This window comes from Pan paniscus, chromosome 6, assembly GCF_029289425.2.
Source record: "Pan paniscus chromosome 6, NHGRI_mPanPan1-v2.0_pri, whole genome shotgun sequence".
NCBI lineage: Eukaryota > Metazoa > Chordata > Mammalia > Primates > Hominidae > Pan > Pan paniscus.
The window spans coordinates 95,623,178-95,645,203 of record NC_073255.2 but is presented as its reverse complement, the minus strand read 5'-3'; the positions used below and the strand labels follow the sequence as shown (position 1 = coordinate 95,645,203).

General features: G+C 37.8%; 1 protein-coding gene across 1 annotated transcript in view; it reads right to left on the bottom strand.

Annotated features, from left to right (window-relative positions):
* Positions 1 to 1,918: 1,918 nt before the first annotated feature.
* The window catches only part of RSBN1L (round spermatid basic protein 1 like), a 96,987-nt gene continuing 76,879 nt past the window's right edge, over positions 1,919 to 22,026 (bottom strand). Inside the window, exons 4-8 of the mRNA XM_003805267.6 lie at positions 19,230 to 19,367; positions 16,102 to 16,244; positions 11,582 to 11,749; positions 6,482 to 6,590; positions 1,919 to 6,398 (exon numbers count right to left, since the gene is read on the bottom strand). Of these exons, the coding sequence (XP_003805315.1) occupies positions 5,775 to 6,398; positions 6,482 to 6,590; positions 11,582 to 11,749; positions 16,102 to 16,244; positions 19,230 to 19,367 (1,182 nt within the window). The 3' untranslated portion in view covers positions 1,919 to 5,774. The remainder of the gene's footprint in view (positions 6,399 to 6,481; positions 6,591 to 11,581; positions 11,750 to 16,101; positions 16,245 to 19,229; positions 19,368 to 22,026) is intronic.

Below are 22,026 nucleotides of genomic sequence, written 5' to 3'. Positions count from 1 at the left end.
GTCAAAAGGTAACCTTTGAGAAAACCATTTCAGCATACATGTGAGGATTTAAATGAAACTGTAGTGAAATGAGGAATAAATGGAAGATGAGGAAGTGAAGGCAGACAGAAATTTCCAAGAACTTAGGAAGAAACACAGCACAAGAGCATTAACAAATGCCAGACTTAAGATAAAGGTATTTTTTAAAAACGACAGATTTGAGATGTTTCAGGTAAAAATCTGGCTTAGTTGACAAATAAAATTTCAAGAAAAAACTTTGGGTTGGCGGGGCAGAAGGATCAAACTGTCTGTCCAAGTTAAGTTTATCAACACTGTATTACACAACATTTGTGACTATAATATTGTTTGTTTGAGACTGAGTCTTGCTCTGTCACCCAGGCTGGAGTGCAATAGCACAATCTCGGCTCACTGCAACCTCCACCTCCCGGGTTCAAGCGATTCTCCTGCCTCAGCCTCTCGAGTAGCTGCGACTACAGGTGCGTGTCACCACGCCCGTCCGATTTTTATATTTTTAGTAGAGACGGGGTTTTGCCACGTTGGCCAGGTTGTGCGACTGTAATATTAATTTGCCTCTGAGTCTGCACACTTAGTAGTCCTTTTTTTTTTTTTTTTTTTTTTTGAGACAGAGTCTCTGTCACCCAGGCTGGAGTGCAATGGCGCCATATCTGCTCATTGCAAGCTCTGCCTCCTGGGTTCAGGCCGTTCTCCTGCCTCAGTCTCCCGAGTAGCTGGGACTACAGGCACCCGCCACCACACCCGGCTAATTTTTTGTATTTTTTAGTAGAGACAGGGTTTCACCGTGTTAGCCAGGATGGTCTCGATCTCCTGACCTCGTGATCCACCCGCCTCGGCCTCCCAAAGTGCTGGGATTACAGGCGTGACCACTGCGCCCGGCCAAGTAGTCTTAAGTAGTACAACAGCAATGAACTTTACAGAAAAGTGTAGATTTAACATTCTAACAACATAGATGCGTAAGTTCTGAATTTCAAAATGTACAGAAGGATCCAGAGTTCTCACATGTTCACAGTGCAGTTCTTAGTAGGCAGATCATAGTAATAAAACATACAAGTTATAAATTTTAATTTCTAGTTAACATAAATTCTACTCGCCCAGACCATATTTTGTTCTCAGCTCATTCATATTCCCTGATTGGGTCTGAAGTCCAAGAAGAGCTGGAAGTGAAGATAACCTGAAATGCAGGATGTTTTCCCCTCCTTTCCCTGCTCTCTCAACAGAGATATGACTGCTATACAACGCCTATAAAGCTACAAGGAAAAGACATTTTTGTTTTTAGGCTGTGTGTGCTTGATGTTCTAAAAAGCAATCATTTCCATCTGTAGTATGTACTGGGTTACAGAAAGAAAAGAAAAGCCAGGACAGAAGACAAAAGGACTTACAAGCTCTCCTGAGTTGTCCTCTTAATTATCATATCTGAAGTGTACTGTCAGTGCCAAACCTCAAACATAACTCTTTCATAAAACAGGCAATGCATTCTAAAACCAGTAAAATTTTGTTTACATATAAATGTAGTTACATCAAGTAAGAGAAAGAGTGAGATCTATTCTACCACACCTAAAACCCATCATGTTTTAGCAGCCTAAAAGTATTTTGAAAAGAATGGCACTTTTGTCTTCCCTTCCTGGGACAGAAATCGTTATGTCTAGTAGGACAAGAGAGGTATTTATCATACCATTCCCAGAACCCATACCTAGTTTAGTGACCTTGTTTAAGATAATCCTCAATATCTGTCTCTGTTGGCGTAAGTCAACTTTTGATAATTAGCTTTAAGAGTAAAAAAAAAATTCAAATTGGAGTCAATTCAAGATTTTACGGTTTCTACTGAAGACAGAAAAGAACTTTTAAAGTTGACAAGATTAAAATGTCAATTTTAAGAAAATAATTACAAAAGTAAAAAGACTGTGGTTATCAATTTTAGTATTTATTGAATGATGGAAGACAAGGAAAATATCTCTCAAACTCCAAAAACAAATGTTGCACCTTTGCTAAATGTAAAATGAACTTTGAGATATTTGTTTTACATGACAATGAACCTGTCCAAAAAATAATGCAAATTTACCCAAACGGTGCTAATTTATTATTTACAAAAATGCTCTTATCTGCCATAAGTATTTGGGAAAAAACTGTTTTTACATTCAGGAACACTAATGAAATACCTTAACGACAACTTAAAAAATAAAATCTTCCCTACCCTCAATGACCACCACTCGAGAAAAGTTACAGAATGCATTAAAAATGAATATATGCGGAAACAAACATAATTATTTCCCACAAACATACACACACAAAAACAGGCACATGCACACACACAAATACAGTGTTGTGCAAAATCAACTTAATGTTTATTTAAGGTCAACAGCCTTGGTGACAAGGAAGATAATGAATATGGCTTCAGTAAAGTTTGCAAGTAAATATCACAAATGTTAATTCTTTTGCTAGCTAACCAGCTATCCTGAGTATGGAATACGTATTATTTAGATAGCTAAAAGGTTATAAACAAAATGGAGGGGTAGGGAGGGGGAAGCACTATAGCAGATTCCACTGAGGTACCTTAGTTTTTATGTAAAGGTCTGTATACCCATTTAATAATTTACATAACAATTCTTTATTCTATATAGTATATGACCATATAGAAACGATGTCTTATGTATTTTATTGTTCTGGTCCAAGAAACTGGAAATAAAAGCAAAACGCTTGTATTCAGATAAAGAACTGGAATGTACTATGAAACCATTAATATAATGCAATATTAAAATAGAAAATTTTTGCATGTAACAAAGGTAGTCAACAAGTTCTCAGATTGTATCTGAAGAGGATTTGAAAATTATAACCCATAAGACAAGGAACGTAAGCATTATTGAAGGCAATAACAAGGCTGTACCTGCAAATCTTGAGCCCACTGATTTATACTTTACCTTCAGAGATGTATGCTTTTTTTTTTTTTTTTTTTTTGAGACTGTCGCCCAGGCTGGAGGGCAGTGGGGCGATCTCGGCTCACTGCAACCTTCTCCTCCCGGGTTCAAGCAATTCCCCTGCCTCAGCCTCCCGAGTAGCTGGGATTACAGGCGCACGCCACCACGCCCAACTAATTTTTTTGTATTTTTAGTAGAGACGGGGTTTCACCATGTTGGCCAGACTGGTCTCAAACTTCTGACCTCGTGATCCACCCGCCTCGGCCTCCCTAAGTGGTGGGATTACAGGCGTGAGCCACTGCACCCGCCCGATGTATGCATTTTTAAAACAATTAAATTTTCATATTATAGATAAGTCTGACTATAGGTTATATAGGAAACTATACCTAAAAGCAACCACTATGGTTGCTTTTAGACATGCCTTCCTTTAAGTTAAAAAGTTTAAGGCTCATATTTTGGAGGGATACCCTAAAGACATTTTCTCACAGTATGACCTCAATGCATCTACATATATGCTACTGGAAAACTGGAAATAAAACACAACTCTTGTTAAATATATCATTCTTCAACTTTAAAGAGAAACAGAAAACCATTTTAACTACATCCCTTCTTATTTCTCAATACTGGTTTGTTAAGAACTTTTGTCACTCAAAAAGGTAGGTGCAAATCCATAAATTTAGCTTAAAACAGAAGATTAAATAGGTGGGGAGCATGGTAAGACAATGACATATAAAACAAAACCCTTACTATCTTGACTTATACCTTCCCTATCCCATGAAACTTCCTACGTTGCAAACACTGATTTCCTACAAACCATGAAGATTTCCTATTATATTTGCCTATCCTTTTATTAAACTAGGGGCCAAAACTGACATCATTGCTGCAATTAACTTTTACTTGTTCTGGTGAAATGCTTCTTCCTAAATGGCTTCGCCCTAACCAGAAATATAAGCAGTTTTGATGGTTACCATAAATTAAGCCAGAAATGGAAATACCAACAGTAACCCAAAAGGCAGCACAAAGAACCCCAATTGAAAGTCATCAACCAAAGTATGTGCCCAGAATAATACCAAAAACAAACAAAATAGATTTGCAATCAGCAGAGTTTCTTACAGCAACGCATACATCAAAGACTTCTGATTTTTAATTACAATAGTAGAAGCAGTGTCAAATAGTGAGTCTATCATTAAAGAGGTCTGTTTTACTCATCTTTAGTTAGGCACTGTCAATCTGTCTCCTACCTCAATTTAATTTCTAGAACTTCTTTCGAAAAGGAAGTACTCCAAGTTGTTTGCCTTGCTAGGGTAGGGAGGAGATCCTGAGAGATAAGAGGTACCACAAAGTATTTTGTTAGTTATATCTCTATATGGCAGTTGAGTCACTGTCATTGCCCTTATTTTACAGTTTTGTATTTGCCATATTTTTCTCCCATTCTGCAAGAAAAATGTAAAAGGATTTTAATTGCTCACAAGCTTTCTGTAACTAAAGATTTTATACTTAGCTATTACTTAGTAAAGGTACTTACTAGTAAGAAAATTCTCTAAACTTCCTATCATCCCATACACAATAAAAAAAATCTATGGTAGGCTATGTAATCTGGCCACGTAACTATTAGTTAGAAGCCTTTGTTATCATTAACATACCTTGTTTCTCCCAACTTTCTAAAACTGTTTCTATTACCTAAACTGCTTTCTTAATAGTTTAATATAAAACTTTTTTCAATGTATTTTGGGGAGAAGGGCTAAGGAATTTCACATATTGATCTTATTCAGCAATTTAAGAAAATTATGCAAAATATGATATATATATATATATATACACATTCACACACACACAGATGCACACTTTCTTAACTGAGTCTTGGTTGTTAAAAATGCCTGCATAGGCTGGGCGCTGTGGCTCACACCTGCAATCCCAGCACTTTGGGAGGCCAAGGTGGGCGGATCACGAGGTCGAGAGATCAAGACCATCCTGGCCAACATGATGAAACCCCATCTCTACTAAAAATACAAAAATTAGCTGGGTGTTGTGGTGCGTGCCTGTAGTCCCAGCTACTCAGGAGGCTGAGGCAGGAGAATAATCACTTGAACCCAAGAGGCAGAGGTTGCAGTGAGCCGAGATCGCACCACTGAACTCCAGCCTGGTGACAGAATGAAACTCCGTATCAAAAAAAAGAAAAAAAGGAAAAAAAAAAAAAAAAAAAGCCTGCACAGTGTGAGGAACTTAAATATTTACTAGATTTGAATTACGTACATTTGCACTACAATACCACACTAAATAGATATACCAGCAGAGAATCATTATCAAATGACTTAAATGAATTGTCAGTTTGTCTTTACAGACTCAACAGAAAACATATTTATTAATATGAACATATGAACCTTTATTAAGTGGCTCACATTTCAGTATAAATCACACTAAAAAGATATTTAAAAGCTATTTACACTACAGTGCTGACACATTTAAAATGAAAAAAAAGGATATAAATAAGCTCTATGGAAAAGCTTTAAATTGTTGAAAAAGAATTCTGGCTCATATTACAAAATATATATATATATTTATATATATATGTTAATGTCAGCTCTATTCTAAAACCTAAAATTCCAACGTAAATGATTTTTTTTAAAGACTCCTTTATGTTTAAACCTGCAATGTTTACAGTGCATCTGGCCCTAAGTGCTTAATACTTCACAGTTATGGACAGGCACTGAGGAATGTTACAAAGCTACATAAACTATGTTTTGTAACAGACATAGGAGCAAGTCCTTGGCTTGCTTTCAGAATTCATGAATCTTTATTACATTAAATTTTTTTAAAAAAGGATTTTAGATGGTATATGCAAATTTAGCACAAAATGTCATCGTCTTTTTTATCTTGATTTGAATGTGCTGAACTGTGTTGCCTTCTATCAACTAGACTTAGATTTCCAGGGCACAATTCTTCCTTTAAATCTTTGTTGCTATTTTCAAATTTAGAATCCATGTCAATCTTAAATTCTGTAAATTGAACATGATCCAATTTTGCTTTAACATTCTTGCCATCCATATTATTCAGTGCTGTAGTCTTTTCAGGAATATTAACATTCACAGGTTCTTCCTTGATTCTTACAGATGCAATAGGTTCATGTTTAATCTGCTGTAATTCATATTTAGAATGAAGTTTATCTGAAAAAACAGAATCCAAGGAGGCTTTGCTTACAGCACAAATCATGTTGTCAGTGTGAGGTCCAAGAACAGATGATGTGCCTGTTTCATGAGTAGCTGTATTCTGAGAAGTGTCCTCCTCTGAGTGATATAATTTGAGCCGAATATGCCATGCTAAACTGCATACAGCTGAAACTGTCTTGAACTGATGAACAACATTCCTTGGAATAAAATAAATGTCATTATCATATAGCTGAATCCTGGCATAGCGAATGCCTTCCCTCCTCAGTTGATTCAGTTTTGCATCATCAACCCACTGGACACACTAAAAAATAATAAAACAAGAAATACAAATAACTCTCTTCATAATAAAAACTAAACCAAAGACAGTAAGTGTATTAAAAATACCTGGGACAGTGGAGGTTCATGTAAATCTAACTGCATTCGTTGAACTACTTCTAAGAAATCTTCAGCATGAAAACAAATTACATCTTTGGTTATACGGGGTTGATCAGGCCTAAAAAAGAAAACGAGATAACAAGAATCTGCCATAAATGCTTCACTCTTTTGAGTCCTTATTAAACTCAAAGCAAAAATAGTTTATGGTCAATACCATAGTACTGTCTTACAAATAAAGTTAAACTGTTAATTGGAAAGCCATTTCACATATTTAAAGAAAGGGCCAACACCATGACTTTTAACCTAGACACAGATTAAAAACTGACTTCGTTTTTATATAAATATTTGTCACAAGAGTTTGGAAAATTGAAATGATCTGAATTGGTAAATTATACAAACCAAGAAAATTAAGTGTTCTATTTGAAGAATAAGATCAATGCTTCATAAATTTAAGTGCTAAAGTTGAAAACACTACATAAAAATTAGAAGTAAATATGAGGAAAAGGGAGTATTTTATTTCCATAGAAGATACATATAACTATACTGATGCATAAAACTCTTAAATAACTTTATAAATTAAGGGACTTCATTAGAAAAGTACTAATACAATAAACTTGGTATTTGCTGAGGTTACTCATGCCTTTAAATATAATTCTAAAAAACTCTCAAATTCTTCAATTAATTAGGAATATATAAATACATTTTTAAAGAGATGCTAAAAAATGGATTTTGGAATAAAATTCCAAACAACATAAAGAAAATCATATGAAGGCAAATCATAACTAAATTTCTAAAAACCAGTGATAAAAGAGAAAATCTGAGAATCATGTAATACATTATATACAGAGAAAGAAGGATAAGACTGACCATAGACTTATCAAAGACAATGCAAGCCTGAAGAGAATGGACTACTTTTAAAGTATTAGAAGAAAAAGTCAATCTAGAATTCTATATCCACCAAAAAATATCCTCCAAAAAATGTGAAATAAAAACATATTCAAATAAACAAAAGCTGAATCTGTCACCGAGAAAACAGCATAACAAAGACTGCTAAAGGAATTTCTTCAGGCTGAAGGAAAATGATACTTAAATGAAAATGTAGATCTATGAAAAGGAATGTACAGCACACCTAATGATAAATATGAAAGAGGTTTTATTCTCTTTAAATTTAAAGAAATATCTTTAGAAATGATTCTTTAAAGCAAAATAACATACATCATGGGGTTTATGGCATATGTAAAGTAAAATACATGACAATTAGCACAAAGGCCAGAAATGTGAGGGGGGAGGGAATAAATGGAAGTATACTATTGAAAGGTTCTTACACATTACATAAAGAAGTCTCATATTATTTGAAGGTAGATTGTGGTAAGTTGACAATACTGAAATAAAAAAAAACCCACAGAGCTACAAGCTACTAACCAAATCATGGAGGTAAAATGGAATGCTTAAAAATGACGAGAAAAGGGGAAACAAAAGAATAAAGAATAAAGAAGCAAACTGGAAAAAGCAAAATGGTAAATTTAAAACCAAATTTACTAATATTTCTATTAAATATAAATAATCTAAATACTCCAATTAAAAGACAGAGATTGTCACTGGGTTAAAAAAAAGGTAAGACCCAACTATATGATATCTATCTACATGTAACAATAATATAGACATACAGATAAGTTAAAAGAAAGAATGGGAAAAGATAGAGCATGTAAATACAAAGAAGAAGAAGGCTGAATTGGCTATATTAACAAAGTTTCAGGACAAGGAATATTACCAAGGATAAAAAGGGCACTTTATAATGAAAAAAGGGGCCAATTCATCAATAACAACAATTCTAAATGTGTACTTGCCTAAGAACACAGCTTCAAACTATATGGAACAACCTTCAAAACACTACGCTAAGTGAAAGAAGCTAATCACAAAAGACCACGTTATGTGATTCCATTTATATTAGATGTTAAGAACAGACATATACCTACAGACAGAAAGTAAATTAGTGCTTGCCTAGGGCTGGCAGGATGGAAGATGGAGGATTGGGGAGGTGATGTCTAAAAGGTGTAGTTCCTTTCTGAGGTGATGAAAATGTTCTATCGTTTTGGTGGTGGTTGCATAACTCTGTGAATATACTAAAAACTATTCAACTGTACACTTTAAATGGGTGAACTGTATGATACGTGATCATAGCTTGATAAAGCTGTCACAAAAGAATAGAGCAAAACCTAGAAAAACTGACAGGAAAAACAGGCAAATCCAATATTAAAGTTGCAAATTAACAAGCAGACAAAAATAAGTGAGAATATAAAAAAAGTGAACCACATTCACTATCAACAAAGTTGACTTAATTGCTCTTAATTTATAGAGCACTATATCCCTAACAACAGCAAAATACACTTTTTTTTTTGAGACGGAGTCTCACGTCAATCGCCCAGGCTGGAGTGCAGTGGTGCCATCTAAGCTCACTGCAACCTTCACCTCCTAGGTTCAAGCGATTCTTGTGCCTCAGCCTACCGAGGAGCTGGGATTACAGGTGTGTGCCACCACGCCCAGCTAATTTTTGTATTTTTAGTACATATGGGGTTTCACCATGTTGCCCAGGCTGGTCTGGAACTCCTGACCTCAGGTGATCCGCCCGCCTTGGCCTCCCAAAATGCTGAGATTACAGTTGTGAGCCACCGCGCCTAGCCAAAATACACATTTTTTAAAGTGGACATATAAAAATTCATCAAGATGGTCCATAAAACAAACCCCAATAAATTTAGAAGCACTAAAATCATACAGAATATGTTCTCTGACCACAAGAAATTAAATTAGAAATGAAAAACACCAAAACAAAAATCTGGAAAAAAATCCTCAAATATTGGAAACTAAACAACACTTCTTGATAACCCATGGGTTAAAAAAGAAATCAAACAGGAATTAGAGATATCCTGAACTGAAATGAAAATGCAATAGAAAAATTTGTGAAACACAGCACGATCTCGGCTCACTGCAACCTCCACCTCCCAGGTTCAAGCAATTCTTGTGCCTCAGCCTCCCAAATAGCTGGCGTTATAGGCATGCATGCCCAGCTAATTTTTGTATTTTTAGGAGAGGCAAGGTTTCACCATGTTGGCCAGGCTGGTCTTGAACTCCTAACTTCAAGTGATCTACCCACCTCGGCCTCCAAAAGTGCTGGGATTACTAGCACGAGCCACCGCACCTGGCCTGTTTCTCCTTCTTTTTAAAAAATTAAACTGCTCTAATAAGGCCAGGTGCAGTGTTTCGCACCTGTAATCCTAGCACTTTGAGATCCCAGCCTGGGCAACAGAGCAAGACCGTGTCTCTACAAAAAATTTTAAAATAGGCCAACTCTGGACATACTGCCTATGAGTTAGTCCTGCTCTGCAAGGAACAGTAATACAAATAAACAGAATGTAAAAATAAATAAATATTCACTGGATGTGGTGGTGTGTGGCTGTAGTCCTAGCTACTCAGGAGGCTGAGGCAGGAGGCTTGCTTGAAGATGGGTGGTCAAGGCTGCTGTGAGCCATGACAGCACCACTGAACTATAGCCTGGGCAACAGAGTGAGGCCCTATCTCTTAAAGAAAAAAAAATTTTTTAATGGCTCTAATAAGCAAAATAGCATATTCCAACTCACATTTCATACCCAAACAATACTCAATTTTGGAAAACAAAAATCTAAGCAAGCAAAATTATCTTTTTTTTTTTTTTTTTTTTTTTGGTGGTGGGATCGTGCAGTGGCACGATCTTGGCTCACTGCAACCTCTGCCTCCTGGGTTCAAGCACTTCTCCTGCCTCAGCCTCCTGAGTAGCTGGGATTACAGGCACATGCCACCACGCCCAGCTAATTTTTGTGTATGTGTGTATTTTTAGTAGAGATGGGGTTTTACCATGTTGGTCAGGCTGGTGTTGAACTCCTGACCTCATGATCTGCCCACCTCAGCCTCCGGAAGTGCTGGGATTACAGTTGTGAGCCACCGCACCTGGCCCCAGCTAATTTTTGTATTTTTAATAGAGATGAGGTTTCACCATGTTGTCCAGGCTGGTCTCGAACTCCTGACCTCAGGTGATCCCACCCACCTCGGCCTCCCAAAGTGCTGGAATTACAGGCGTGAGCCATCACACCTGGCCGCAAAATTACAATAACTTTGCTTTATATGTTTTATCAATTTAATAAATGGAAAGGTATTTAATGTATGCGATGACACCTCAAGTATATTAAAAAGAATAATCTATTTTTTAATCTGTCAAAATATTCAAAGTGAAACTTGTAAGCAAAGCTGGAAAAAAAAAAGCAAATACATAATAAAGAGAAACCAAACCTCAGAAAGGGTACAGCAAAGCAGGAGGAAGAGAAAACAGAAGAGTATGGAATCAGATTGAAATCAGTCTCAGCTCTACCATTTATTAACTATATGACTGTAAAAAAAATTATTTGACAGCCCTGAGCCTCAGTTTCCTTATGTGATAAATACGGAGCAAAAAGCAGTTGAGAAAAATTAAATGACATTTGTAAACAGGCATACAGTATGCACCAGGTAAGCCTTAGCTTTCCTTTTAATTTTTTTTACATCTAGTCACTTAGAACATGAAATTAATTATTTCAGTTAACCCAAATGATGAAACCTAGATTCTAGCCATTTATTTGTTTTTGTTTTTGTTCGAGATGGAGTCTTGCTCTGTCACCCAGGCTGGAGTGCAGTGGCGCGATCTCGGCTCACTGCACCCTCAGCCTCCCGGGTTCAAGCAATTCTCCTGCCTCAGGCTCCTGAATAGCTAGGACTACAGGCGTGCGCCACCACGCCCGGCTAACTTTTGTATTTTTAGTACAGACGGGGTTTCACCATATTGGCTAGGTTGGTCTTGATCTCCTGACCTTGTGATCCACTCACCTCGGCCTCCCAAAGTGCTGGGATTACAGGTGTGAGCCACCCCACCCAGCCAGATTCTAGCAATTTAAAATCTTTAGTACAATTATACAATTAAGATATCCAAATACGGGTAAAAAATGAAACTTTTTTCCCACAGTAAGGAGGAATTACTAAGATTTTCCAAGAAAAATTGTAGAAGCCAGGAAATTCTTTCATTAAAATAGCGGTAGTTATATATACCACTCTCCACAGTGCACAGCCTTCAGCACTCCAACAGCAGCTGTAGTCTGTCGTTCAAAACCTTGTCCTATATGATCTGCATGAGCTCTTGTCCTGTCTTCAAAGAGCATCTCACGGGGCTCACTTGTTCGAGGTAGGTACTGAAGATTTTTTATTTCATTGGTAGTTCTGTTTTTTTAAAAAAGAAAATTACATTTATATAGTGACACTTAATTGCTATCATTCAATAATCACATAATTCAGACAAAAATATATGAAATTTGCTCTCAAATCAAATTCTATCTTTAAAATGAACACGAACAAACAAAAACACAAATACGATACCCTCATTTTTCTAATATACCTTCACAACAGGAACAGTTGTAAGGAAACACATGGATAAAAAATTAAATTACAAATGGTGTTGTTTACCCAAGTTTCCCTATACACAGAATCTTTACCTGGGGTTTGGGTACCATGCCCCCACTCAGATCTCTTGGGTAACACAAGATAGATATATATCTGAAACAAATGGGTAACTTTTAAAAATGCATTAATTCAATATTGATAGGACACATACTATGTGCTAGGTACTATCTAAGAACTGGGGCCAGTGAATGAGACAATAGCAAATAAGACAGAAGAGGACCCCACTCTTGCGGGAGTTTATAGTCTGTCTAGTGAGGGAAGAATCAAAAAATAGATTTAGCAGTAAACACCCAGCAATAAGTGCTTCCACAAAACATGCATGCTTTATTGGAGGTAGAAAGAAAAACCTTAGCTCTGTCTTGGAAGACAGCTATTTCCCACTGGCCCTCTCCTCCACCACTTTCCTTCTAGAATGCATATACACGCAGAAGTTGCTGCCTACTTAGCCTCACTCATTGCAGAAACCTCTCCAGTTTTGCTGTAGGCAAGGAAAAGGGTAAGAATTTCTTTGGCAGAGAGTCATCATTTTATCTTCCTCTACGGTTTTTGTTTCTTCCAGATGCAACTCTGTATTACCCCCATAATTGTCTCCTCTCATCCTTGTCTATCTTCCCAGGGATCACTCTTCCTTACTGGTTCTCTACTTTCCCACCCTTAATCTCTATTATTTAACTACTCTTTGTGCACCCCCGCATTACAGTCTTATTACACATATACATAATAATTTTTTTTTGGTTCTTTGTGAATAATGTTCTACATGTGTCAGAATGCCAGATGGTGTTGCTTCCTCTGGAAACCTAACAGGTTCTCAAACCCACAAATTTAGCTGCATAAATACCACATTCTAATGAATTAAGACTGTACAGCACTTGACACAATGCCTGACACTGTTTTTGTCAGACTATTATTATCGTATATACCGTGGGTTGTATATCCTGAAGTGAATGGAAGTTCCTCAAGGTAGTGGTGAACCCCCTTAAAGTACATCTAAAAGTTTGTATTTATCTGCATTGTTCTGAGAAGAGACTTTCAGATTCTCAAAATGATCCATACATTCTAAAAAAAAAAAAAAAAAGAAAAAGAAAAAAAAATTAAGAATCACTGAGGAGGCCGGGCACAGTGGCTCACGCTTGTAATCCTAGCACTTTGGGAGGCCAAGGCAGGTGGATCACCTGAGGTCAGGAGTTTGAGACCAGCCTGGCCAAAACGGCGAAATCCCGTCTCTCTTAAAAATACAAAAATGAGCTGGGAATGGTGGTTCATGCCTTTAATCCCAGCTACTGAGGAGGCTGAGGCAGGAGAATCACTTGAACCCAGGAGGCAGAGGTTGCAGTGAGCCGAGATTGTGCCACTGCACTCCAGCCTGGGTGACAGAGCTAGACTCTATCTCAAAAAAAAAAAAAAAGAATCGCTGAGGAACACATCAATTTTACCATTTACTACTAACTTACAAATTAACCTGTAAAATTTTATTCATCCAATATTAAGCACCAGACACTGTGTTTAGGTGCTAGAGAAACATTAGTAACAAACCCAACAAAGTCCCTGCCATCATGCAACCCAGAGTTTACTCAATGACTTTTTCCCCGTTTTCTTTTTAACTTAATAATCACTGTAACCGGTAAACTTAATAATCACTGTAACCGGTAAAACCGTCTTTAGGTAATCTAAAAAGCTATAATCAGGACGGGCACAGTGGCTCACGCCTATGCACTTTGGGTGGCCGAGGCAGGAGGATCACGACATCAAGAGATCAAGACCATCCTGGCCAACATGGTGAAACACCATCTCTACTGAAAATATAAAAATTAGCCGGGTGTGGTGGCGTGCGCCTGTAGTCCCAGCTACTCGGGAGGCTGAGGCAGGAGAATCGCTTGAACCCGGGAGGTGGAGGTTGCAGTGAGCCGAGATTGCACCACTGCACTCCAGCCTGGCGACAGAGCAAGACTCAGTCTCAAAAACAAACAAACAAAACAAAACAAAAGGCTATAATCTCTCCTAGCATCATCTCCATCCATTCCAATCCACGTTAACCTAATGTACATTTTCTCCACACTTTTCTCTGTGCTCACATAAGTACACAATCACACATAGTAGGGTTTTGTTATTTCTTTGGATAAAAACAAAATCATATTAGATACATTACTCTACATTTGGCTGTTTTCAAATGTCATGAATATCCATCCAGATCAAGACATTTTTTAAAACTTTAACTATTTCACCATTTTTTTTTAAGAGATAGGGTCTGGTTCTGTCACCCAGGCTGGAGTGCAGTGATGTACTCATAGCTTACTGCAGCCTCAAACTCCTGGGCTCAAGCAGTCCTTGACTCAGCCTTCCGAGTAGCTAGGGCTACAGGCATGTACCACCACATTGGCTAAATTTTTAAATTTATTTTGTAGAGGCGGCATCTCACTATGTTGCTCAGGCTGGTCCTGAACTCTTGGGATTCAAGTTATCCTCCCACCTCGGCCACCCAAAGTGCTAGGATTACATGAAAGAGCCACTGCACCTGGCGTATTTCACTATACTCTTTTTTTTGAAACAGAGTCTCGCTCTATCGGCCAGGCTGGAGTGCAGTGAAGCGATCTGGGTTCACTGCAACCTCTATCTCCCAGGCTCAAGCAATTCTCCTGCCTCAGCCTCCTGAATAGCTGGGATTACAGTCATGTCCCACCACGCTGGGCTAATTTGTTCTATTTTTAGTAGAGACGGGGTTTCCTCATGTTGGCCAGGCTGATCTTCAAACTCCTGACTTCAGGTAATCCACCCGCCTCAGCCTCCCAAAGTGCTGGGATTACAGGCTGAGTCACTGCACCTGGCCTAACTATATTCTTCAATAAGAATGTATGAAATCTATTCAACCATTCCCCTACTGACAGGCATTCAGACCATTTTAAAATGTTTTTCTTACCACAAATTTATTTACCTTTCGTGTTTTTTATTCCTTGGGATTCCCAAAAGTAGGAGTGCTAGATCAAAGAGTTTTATGTTAAATTTTATGATCTATTGCCAGATTACTTTCACAAAATTACAGCAGCTCATCCTCCAGTCAACAGTATATAAAAAATTGTTTCTTCACATACCTACCAGCCTATAATATTAATGCTATATTCATAATTTTTGCCAATATAATGAATAAAAATATATCATAGTTCTTTTAAAATAAACTTAACTACCTGAGGTTATTTTTCTACTGGGTTGTTTACACTTGAGAATGCTCTTTGTACATTAACTTTGGTGTGTCATGAGTTCCAAATGTTTTAGTCCAGTCTATCATAATTTTGAACCTCATTGTTGACGTCGCTTCCCCCCCAAATACTATTGCCACTGCATTGTTTGGTCTTGCTTAGGAAGGTCTCCTCCAGGCTTAAACAATTTTACTCTAATATTTTAACTGTTTTATCTGTGATGCTTAATTCTCTAATTTACTTCTTGTATGAGGTTGGGGCTCTGCCTTTGTTTTTATGAGAGCCAAATATGCCAGCATTATTCATTAAATACATCTTCCTCTTCCCACCTATCTCATATATTAAGTTCCCAATATACTTAGATCTATTTCTGGACTCTTATTCCAATGATCTATTTGAACTTTATAGTAATTTTTAATATCCTGTATCATAAGCTGCCTCTCACTAATCTTCTCTTTCACTGAAAAGTTTACTTCCTTATGAATTTTAAAATAATTTTATCCAGGACTGGAAGTGTTAGTCCAATTGAAATGCAGAAAATTGTAAAGAACTATCATTTTTATCCAATCCAGAACACAGCAGGGCTTTCCATTTGTTCTGATCTTACTTTATATCCTCCACAAAACATTTTAGTCTTCTTAGTATAGGTTCTGAATATTACATTTATTCTAAAATAGTTTATATCTTATGACATTTTTTCCATCCATCATTACAATTTCTTGTCATTTGCCTACATTTCTCATGCCTTATTTACATTTTAGGTTTTATAACAAATTGTATTAGCATGTATCGCTATTTTTAAATTTATATTCCAATTATGCTCTAAACTTTGCATTCCTCCTTCCTCCAATTTTCAACTAACATACACACCCCAACATACAAACACTCATCCCCTCCAATAAAAATGTGTATACAACATACCTTTTCCTTTTGAAAGGTGACTTTGGCATATCAGCCACAGGGATCATTTGTTCTCCTGGACGAACCCACATGATGGGACCATCATCACTATCTTTTCGACTCTGTAATTTTAGACTAGATAGCGTCCCCCATGGCAGTGTACACTGGAGATAAATAATTATGCAGATTGCAATTATTTTCAAAATGTATCTTCAAGTGTATGTTAATAATAATATTGTTCCCCTGACAAACACACTTTCATACACAGCTTTATACTTAAGCATCTGAAATACATAATATTGAATATATCCCTATATATTGATATATTTTGCTTCAAAAAATTGTTTCAAACACACCAAGAAAATAATTATGCTTGGATGGTTCTGTCCCCCTACCCTGCTAGAGGTATGATTCACTATATTCATCATTTGTTATTCTTCCTTCTACCATATAGATCATAAGATGTTAACGGACTAAATAAGCAAGTGCTCTCATAAGAATCTATAAAAATGAACAATTAAATTTGAGTTTAAAAACTGGATACCTCTTTGATTAATGATAATTAAAAACAAAACAAAACAAAACAAAATCAAAACATATTTCTGTTCAGCAGTTTCTTGAAGAGGTTGTTGGCTTAAACCAGAGACTAAAGTATTTTAAAATGAAAGAACAAGGCTGGGCGCGCAGTGGCTCACGCCTGTAATCCAAGCACTTTGGGAGGCCGAGGCGGGCGGATCACGAGGTCAAGATATCAAGATATCGAGACCATCCTGGCCAGCACGGTGAAACCCCGTCTCTACAAAATACAAAAATTAGCTGGGCATGGTGGCGCGCACCTGTAGTCCCAGCTACTCAGGAGGTTGAGGCAGGAGAATCGCTTGAACCTCGGAGGCGGAGGTTGCAGTGAGCCGAAATCACGCCACTGCACTCCAGCCTGGTGACAGAACGAGACTCCAAAGAACGAAAGGAGAGGGAGGGGGGAGGGAGAAGGGGGGAGAAGGGGGGAGGGGGCAGAGGAAGGGAAGGGGGAGGGAGAAGGGGGAGGGGGGAGAGGAGGGGAAGGGGGAGGGAAAAAGGGGGGAGGGGAGGCGAGGCGAGAGACAGAGGGGAAGGGGAAGGGGAAGAGAAAAGAGAAGACGGTGGCCGGGCACGGTGGCTCAGGCCTGTAATCCCAACACTTTAGGAGGCTGAGGCAGGCAGATCACCTGAGCTCAGGAGTTTGAGACCAGACTGGGCAACATGGAGAAACCTCGTCTCTACTAAAGATACAAAAAATTAGCCTAGCATGGTAGTGTGTGTCTGTAATCCCAGCTACTCGAAAGGCTGAGGCATGAGAATTGCTTGAACCTGAGAGGCAGAGGTTGCAGTGAGTCGAGATCGCACCACTGCCCTCCAGCCTGGATGACACAGCGAGACTCCATCTGAAACCAAAAACAAACAAACAAAAAAAGACAGAGAGAGGGAAGAAGGAAACTGAGGGCCACTGTCCATGGAATGTTGAAAACAAAATTAAAAAAAAAAAAATTTCGCCACACACCCCCTTTTCAAAAAGGCTTGTCAAATTTCTTTAGAAACAATGCATTTAGGTTGGGTGTGGGTGGCTCACGTCTGTAATCACAGCACTTTGGGAGGCTGAAGCAGAGGACTGCTTGAGCCCACGACTTCAAAGCTAGCCTGGGCAACATAGCAGGACCCTATCAAAAGAAAGGAAGGGAAAGGGAAAGGGAAGGGGAAGGGAAGGAGAAAGGGAAGGGGAAGGGGAAGGAAAGGAAAGGAGATAATGCATTTAGTTCATGTGCTTTGAAATTAAACTTGAAGCAACCATTTAAATAATATTTGGTAATTTTTAAATATAATTCAATAATAAATGCAACCTAATTCCATGATGTAACTACTAGAGAGAAGTAGAAAAGGAACAAAAAGTTTAAAAGGAAAAGAGAAAAAGGAATGGAACAAGGTTAAAGAGAAAGGGAAGAAAAAGATATATGTACATATAGGGTAAAAACACCAAGCAAATAGAAGTAATAAAAGAAGAGATGTCCTATAAATTATGTGGTATCAGAAATCTTGTCACATTCCACAGCTTACCTGGACCCTGAATTTCAGTGTAGGTTTGCAGCATTGACCTTTGAGTTACTGATTAAATAATTAACCTAACCACACAGCTCAGAGATTCCTCTCTCAGTGGGATAGCCCCAGCACCTCACAATAAGAAATACTTTTTGAAAATCAAGAGGCTTTAAAAAAAAAAAAAAGGAATCTGGCTACAAACTATTTAAAGGGGCCTGTGGTGGTGGGCACAGTGGCTCACACCTGTAATCCCAGCACTTTGGAAGGCCAAGACAGGAGGATCACTTGAGTCCAAGAGTTCAAGACCAGCCTGAGCAACATGGTGAAACCCCATTTCCACAAAAAATACAAAAGTTAGCTGGGCATGGTGGCATGTGCCTGTAATCCGAGGTACTTGGGAGGCTGACGTGGGAGGATCATCCAAGCCCACGGAGGTCAGGGCTCCACATTACACCACTACACTCCAGCCTGGGCAGGGAGTGAGGCTGTCTCAAAAAAATAAATTAAATAGAGGGGCCTTTGGCTACATTGTCTAAACATGTTATTTTATGGATGATGAAACTGAAGCCCAGAAAGTCTAAAGGGCTTGCCCAACCCAGATAAGTACAGCCATGGCTAAAATATGGGTGTGTAATTTCCCAGGCGAGTTTTCCTGGAATTTAGTTTAGGAATGCTAAACTGCCATTCCTTTGTCTTAAACATTTGTAGTAGAATCCTTCCTGTACTTCTTAAATCCTTTAGTACTTAGTTTACAAAGAGCTGATAAACACATGGAACCTAATTTCCTAAAGTGTTAAGAGGTGTTATTTCATGGCCCACCACTTAGCTTTGCCATTACAATTAGAACCTGAGATGTTGCATGTACACACTACACAAGAATTATGTCAGTTTCCCATCTCTTGCTCTCCTCCTTCCCTCCAGTTCAAATAAAACCAAAACGTTTCTATTTCTGAAACAGCCATTCATTTATATTGCATGTAGCATGAAAGAAACAACCACAATTTAGATTACTCATATTGGTTTTTCTTGCCTTTTTTAAAAAAAAAAAAACTCTAATCCCATGACAGATTATCTCTTACTTTTAAAAATGGTGACTCTTCCAACATGTCAAGGAACTCAGGGAAATAATCTCCTACTTCTTCATCAACTGCTCCCACCAAGCTTATTTGTCTCATAGGGCCAGCTCTGTAAGTACCATGAGAATACGTTCTTTTTACCTGAAGAAACATGGATTTAATTAAAAGTTAAATACGTTCTTTTTACCTGAAGAATATGGATTTAATTAAAAGTTACACATAAGATAATCCTTGCTATCATTTTGTAACAATAAATTATTATCTCAGAATATTATATCATAATGAGGCAAGCAAAACAAAACTTTACTAACAGTAACAGATAAGGCATTTTAAAAATAAAACTCGCACTAAATCAAGCTATTTTACTTTCTCTAACTATTCCTACACACTGCTTATGAAAACAGAGTTAAGACAAATAAGCATTAATTCTAGACAACTAACATCTCCTTAGAACAGAGGAATGCATTATCTGAGTATTCAAAAGTTGGTGTACCTGCATTTTTCTAAAGTGAAATGAAGTTCATATCTTTTCATCAACATTTTCGAAATTAGACCCTCCGACAACATTTAACCATCAACAGTGGCTTATAGGACTAAAAGGCCACCAGGGATGCTCTTCTTTTTTGATCTTACCATATTAACTAGAAACCAGTTTATATACCTATTATTAACTCTCATGAGAAACTACTATAAATTAAGAATCACAGCCGGGCGCAGTGGCTCACACCTGTAATCCCAGCACTTTGGGAGCCCAAGGCAGGCGGATCATGAGGTCAGGAGATCGAGACCATCCTGGCCAACATGGTGAAACCCCGTCTCTACTAATAATACAAAAAAATTAGCCGAGTGTGGTGGCGGGCGCGCGCCTGTAGTCCCAGCTACTTGGGAGGCTGAGGCAGGAGAATGGCGTGAACCTGGGTGGCGGAGCTTGCAATGAGCCGAGATTGTGCCACTGCACTCCAGCCTGGGCGACAGAGCGAGACTATGTCTCAAAAAAAAAAAAAAAAGAAAGAAAGAAAGAAAGAAATTAAGAATCAGGAATCCTAAAATCCAAATCTGCCTTTGCTATCTACCAGTTACATGACCTTCAGAAATCATTTGCGTTCCTTGAGCTGTGGTTTCCTTAACTGGAATGTTTTACAGCAGATTGCTGAAGAAAATTTGATAATGATATAAACTCACCTGCCATAATGCTAGCAAATGGGTGGCATTCAAAGAGCCAAAACAAAGCCATGTGCACCTCAAGATTGATTGGTAACTACATTTCTTGCCAGCATATTTAAATCCTGACAAAGAAACCTATGTGTTTTCATATACTAACACTAGTAAACAAGCTGAGTCTGTCTTCAAGCGAAACAACTCGTTTTGATAACCAAATTATAAGCAAAATTGTAATTGTCTCTTTCTCTGGATTAGCCTTTGTGGACAACAAATTTAGGAGACCAATTTGTCCCAGTTTGCCCAGGACTATCAGTCTTAAAACTGAAAGTCTTGTATTTCAGGCAAACATGGATGGTCAACTTTTATCACATCACAGACACAGATTATAAAAGATAGTCACATCAAAAGTTGAATCCTTACAATCATAGCTGGTAACAGTATCACGACGTAACAAAGTAAACCCCAACCCACATGTTTTCATAACAAAATCATTTAAGAAAGAGAATCTCATTTGTTATTATAATCAGCAAAGCAGTTTAATAATGACATTAATTCTTTAATAAATTCACCAGATTTCTAAGCTTAAATTTTCCTAAACTGTTACAAATTGACTTCTCAGAACCACAAACCATTCCTACAAGTTAGAAAATTAAGGGCCTGTAAGCCCAGCACTTTGAGAAGTGGGAGGATATCTCCAGCCTGGCAGGTCCAGGCTGCAGTGAGCTGTCATCACGCCACTGCACTCCAGCCTGGGCAACAGAGCGAGATCCTGTCTCAAAAAAACAAACAAAAATAAGAACAGCTGGGGCTTATGCCCCCATTGTATGCTCATTGTCTCATCTTTTTCCTGTCGCCTAAAAATTCCTATCATCTCCAATATCAAGAGAGCTAACAGTTAAAGCCTAACTCTACAACAGTCTTCAGGCTCTAGATGCATTAATAGCAGCACAGTAAGAAATTCAGTCTATGCACCTCTGTAATGCAGTCTATCAAAGAAGCTAAGGGTATCAATCTCAACTCTAGCACATTTACCAGAATAGAACACATCAAGTCTGTTAAGTGATTCTGAGATTCTGAGTTTTGTGTCTGCAAATGACCATAAGGGGTTTTGAGAGACGATAACCATTTAGAAAGTGAAATCAAACAACTGATATTGTAAAACACAAATTTTCCAAGTGCTTTGAAATATATCTAAAAAGTCAAATTAGAGTTAGGGGTGGTGACACGAAACTGTAATCCCAGCTACCCAGAAGGCAGAGGCAAGAGGATCACTTGAGCCCAGGAGTTCAAGATCTGCCTGAGCAACACAGCGAGACCAAAAAAAAAAAAAGTCAAATTATATATATTTCCACCTCACACAAATAAGTACATTTTCTGTGCATAAATTTCCTTATCTTGTTTAAATTAGATACCTAAAACATTTAGTTCTAACAAAGCCATAATCAAGTCCTTGCCACTGAGTTGGTTCATTCTATGACATCACAGTACCAACAATGATCACCTAAATAATTTGGGCAGTTTATCTTGTGGGGAGGGGATGACTGTTAGGAAAGAATTTTCATTAAGTGAATTCTTCTAAAATACGAAGCACAACTAAACTTTCAATTTATCTAGTAGTTTTAAAAAGTCATATTATACA